This window comes from Neopelma chrysocephalum, unplaced genomic scaffold, assembly GCF_003984885.1.
Source record: "Neopelma chrysocephalum unplaced genomic scaffold, ASM398488v2 Primary Assembly neopelma1_104206, whole genome shotgun sequence".
Classification (NCBI taxonomy): domain Eukaryota; kingdom Metazoa; phylum Chordata; class Aves; order Passeriformes; family Pipridae; genus Neopelma; species Neopelma chrysocephalum.
Window position 1 is genome coordinate 1 of NW_020927160.1, and position 3498 is coordinate 3498.

Genomic DNA, 3498 nt, shown 5'->3' on the forward strand with positions numbered 1-3498 from the left:
GACAGTCCCGGGGGGCCGGGGGTCCCCGATGCTGAGCCTGGGGACAGCTCTTGTCCCCAAGTGCTCCGGGGGTCCCCGCGGTGCAGGAGGGTTTAGGGGGGGTTGTTTACCCGGCTCCCCCCGGGCAGCTCCCGGAGGGGCTGAGGCGCATCCCGGCCTCCCACCCTTCCCAGAATCCCTAATCCGGTGGGGCGTGAGCTCTGGAATCTAAATCCCACCTGCCTCCATCACTTCCTCTCCCCCCCAACTTTGTAATCCACCCCCCTCCCCGCCCCAAACCTTACACCCCCCGTGGGACCCGCGGTGCTGTGAGTGAAGACCCCCAGGACCCTCCGCCGGGGAGAGAAAATCCCCCTCCAGCCCCAGTTCTTGGCTGGTTTCACTCCCTGCAAACCCTCTCCCAGGGGAGAGAACTGGGAACCCTCTGGTGCCCGGAGGCCACGGTGGCGGCCACAGGGGACAGACAGGCAGACAGACAGACAGACAGAGCCCCCGGCCATGCCTGAGCCCCCCCAGATCCCCTGGAGCCGAACCTTACCTGCGAGGGGCCCCCCCAGCCCTTGCCCAGCCCCGGCCATGGTGGGGGCTGCGGCCCCGGCCCCACAGAGCGGGGGGAGCTGCCCCTGCCCCGGCTCTGCCTCGTCCTCCCGCTGCTGCAGGGAAGTGAAACCACCCCCTGGCCCCCCCCCGGGAGGGGGGGCCCCGATCCGGGCAGGGGGGAACCGAAACCTGCCCCGCCCCGGCCGCGGGTGCTCGGGCTGGGGAGGTGCTGGGGACCCTGCCCGGGGAGCTCTGAGGGACCCCCCTGCCCCCCATGGCATGGGAACTCCCCAAAATATGGAAATGGGGTGTTTTGAGGAGGTGCAGCTCAGTGGGGGGATGTGTGTGGCTGCCTGTACCTCTGCCTGTACCTCTGCCTGTATTGGGCAGCATGGACTGGGCAGGGGCTGCTGCTCCACAGAGCCCCTGGGGGTCTCCAGGGATCTCCAGGGGTCTCCAGGGATCTCCAGGGGTCCCTGGGGGTGGGAAGGGCAGGGCCACAGCAGGGAGCAGCAGAGCACAGGGATTTGGTGACCACAGCGCTTTATTCCCCAAGGAAAGGAGATTCCTCCCGGTTCCAGGACACCCCCCGTGCCCACCCGGCAGCCAGGCCCTGGCAGCCCCTCCAGGGGCCCTCGGGTGGTCTGTGGGGATCCGGCGGGGGGGGTCACAGGGCCGTTCCCACTGGGCCCTGCTCGGGTGCCTTGGCCTCGCGGGGGTAGAACTCGGCCAGGATGTTCTCCGGGATCCGCTTGAGCAGCTGCTTGGGGAAGATGCGCAGGAGCTGCCAGCCCAGGTCCAGGGACTCAAAGATGCTCCGGTTCTCGTAGGGGCCTTGGGAAGGGAAGGGAGGTGCAGGAGCCGGGGGATGCTGCGGGGCCGCCCCAGGCCCCCCGTGTGGGGCCCCCCCCCAGCCCCCAGCCCCCCGCGTGGGGCCCCCCCGCTCACCCTGGGAGATGAACTGCTTCTCGAACTTGTGCAGGAACTCCAGGTACAGCAGGTCGTCGGCAGACAGAGCCTCCTCCCCCACCACCGCCTTCATGGCCTGCACGTCCTTCCCGATGGCGTAGCAGGCGTACTGGGAGGGACACGGGATACAGGGAATGGGGGGGCTTGGGAGAGGTCTCAGAGCCCACCCAGGGACACCTTCCACCAGCCCAGGTTGGCCTTGGACACTTCCAGGGATCCAGGGGCAGCCACAGCTTCTCTGCCCAACCTGGGCCAGGCTCTTCCCTCACAGGGAAGGATTCCTTCCCAATTCAAATCTCCCCTCTTCCATTTAGAAGCCATTCCCTGTGTCCCGTCCCTCCCTCCCTTGTCCCCAGTCCCTCTCCAGCTCTCCTGGAGCCCCTTCAGGCCCTGCAAGGGGCTCTCAGCTCTCCCTGGAGCCTTCTCTTCTCCAGGGGAACCCCCCCAGCTCTCCCAGCCTGGCTCCAGAGCAGAGGGGCTCCAGCCCTGGCAGCAGCTCCGGGGCCTCCTCTGGACTCCCTGCAGCAGCTCCACGTCCTCGTGCTGTTGTTCCCCAGGGCTGGAGCAGCTCTGAACCCCCCCAGGCAGGGGCAGAGGGCTCTGAAGGGACAAACCACCCCCCTCCCCAGTGTCCCCCAGCCCTCACCAGCTGGTTGGAGACGTCCCCGTGGTCCTTCCTGGTCATTCCCTCCCCGATGGCCGATTTCATCAGCCGGGACAGGGACGGCAGGACGTTGATGGGGGGGTAGATCTGCGGGGCGAGAGGGACCCCCGTGTGTCCAGCACCCACCCCCTGCCCTGGCCACCCCCATCCCGGTGCTCCAGGGTGGTCTCCGGGCCCCCCAATCCCTCCCTGGAGCCGGGAAGGGGCTCGGGAACGAACCTGCCGGTTGTGGAGCTGCCGGTCCACGTAGATCTGCCCCTCGGTGATGAAACCCGTCAGGTCGGGGATGGGGTGGGTGATGTCTGGGGGGGGAACCGGGGTGCTGTGAGCCCCCCACGTGGGGGTGGCTGCTCGGGACACGGCCATGCCCCGTGTCGGGGGGTCACCGGGGCAGCACGGCCCCCATGGGGCTGGTACGGGGGGTCTCGGTGCCACCCCCCTTCCCAGGAGCCGGGCACCCCAAGGGGAACTGATGAAGGGTGGCTTGGATGGTTTGTGTCCCCTCTGGGGACACCCTTCTCCCGCTGGGGGGGCCCAGAGGGATGATTTGGGGGGGGATGATAACCCCAAAGCACCCCAGCGAGCACCCAGGGCTTTACCACCCCATGAGCTCCCAAAAACCGGGTTGGAACAATCCAGCATTTCCCACCCCCGTGCTTTCCTGGCACGGGGCAGGCCCGGCCCCGCCGCATCCCCTGAGTCCCCCCCGTGACCCCAGAGCCCCCCCCGTGTCCCCAGAGCCCCCCCCGTGCCCCGCTGACCGTCGTTGGGCATGGTGAGGATGGGGATCTGGGTGATGGAGCCGTTCCTGCCCTCCACCCGCCCCGCCCGCTCGTAGATGGTGGCCAGGTCCGTGTACATGTAGCCCGGGAAGCCGCGCCGGCCGGGAACCTCCTCCCGGGCCGCCGACACCTGCAGGGGGGGCTGCGCTGGGGCCGGGGGGGCTCCGACACCCCAAAAACCCCGAGAATGCCGCGGGGCACCAGTGCCACAAGTGCCCCGGGCACCCCCAGCGACCTGAGTGCCCCGAGCACCCCAAGAGCCCTGGGAACCCCACGTGCCCTGGGCATCCCAAGAGTCCTGGGAACCCCATGTGTCCTGGGCACCCCGAGCATCCCAAACACCCCAAGAGCCCTGGGAACCCCAGATATCCTGGGCATCCCAAGAGCCCTGGGCACCCCATGTGTCCTGGGCACGCTGAGCATCCCAAACACCCCAAGAACCCCAGATGTCCTGGGCACCCCAGGCACTCCGAGCACCCTGGATACCCTGAGCACCCCTGGCACCCAAAAATCTCCTGGGCACCCCTGGTGGGTTGGGCACCC

The 3498-nt window shown here is 68.5% G+C and overlaps 1 protein-coding gene across 1 annotated transcript; it reads right to left on the reverse strand.

Annotated features, from left to right (window-relative positions):
* Positions 1-1067: 1067 nt before the first annotated feature.
* LOC113962087 (V-type proton ATPase subunit B-like) lies at positions 1068-3103 on the reverse strand. Its single transcript, XM_027672901.1, has 5 exons — positions 2935-3103; positions 2393-2475; positions 2156-2260; positions 1489-1618; positions 1068-1374 (listed from the first exon to the last, which is right to left on the reverse strand). The coding sequence occupies exons 1-5, from the start codon at positions 3032-3034 to the stop codon at positions 1208-1210; spliced, it is 585 nt and encodes a 194-aa protein (XP_027528702.1). The 5' UTR covers positions 3035-3103; the 3' UTR covers positions 1068-1207.
* Between the last annotated feature and the right edge of the window lie 395 nt (positions 3104-3498).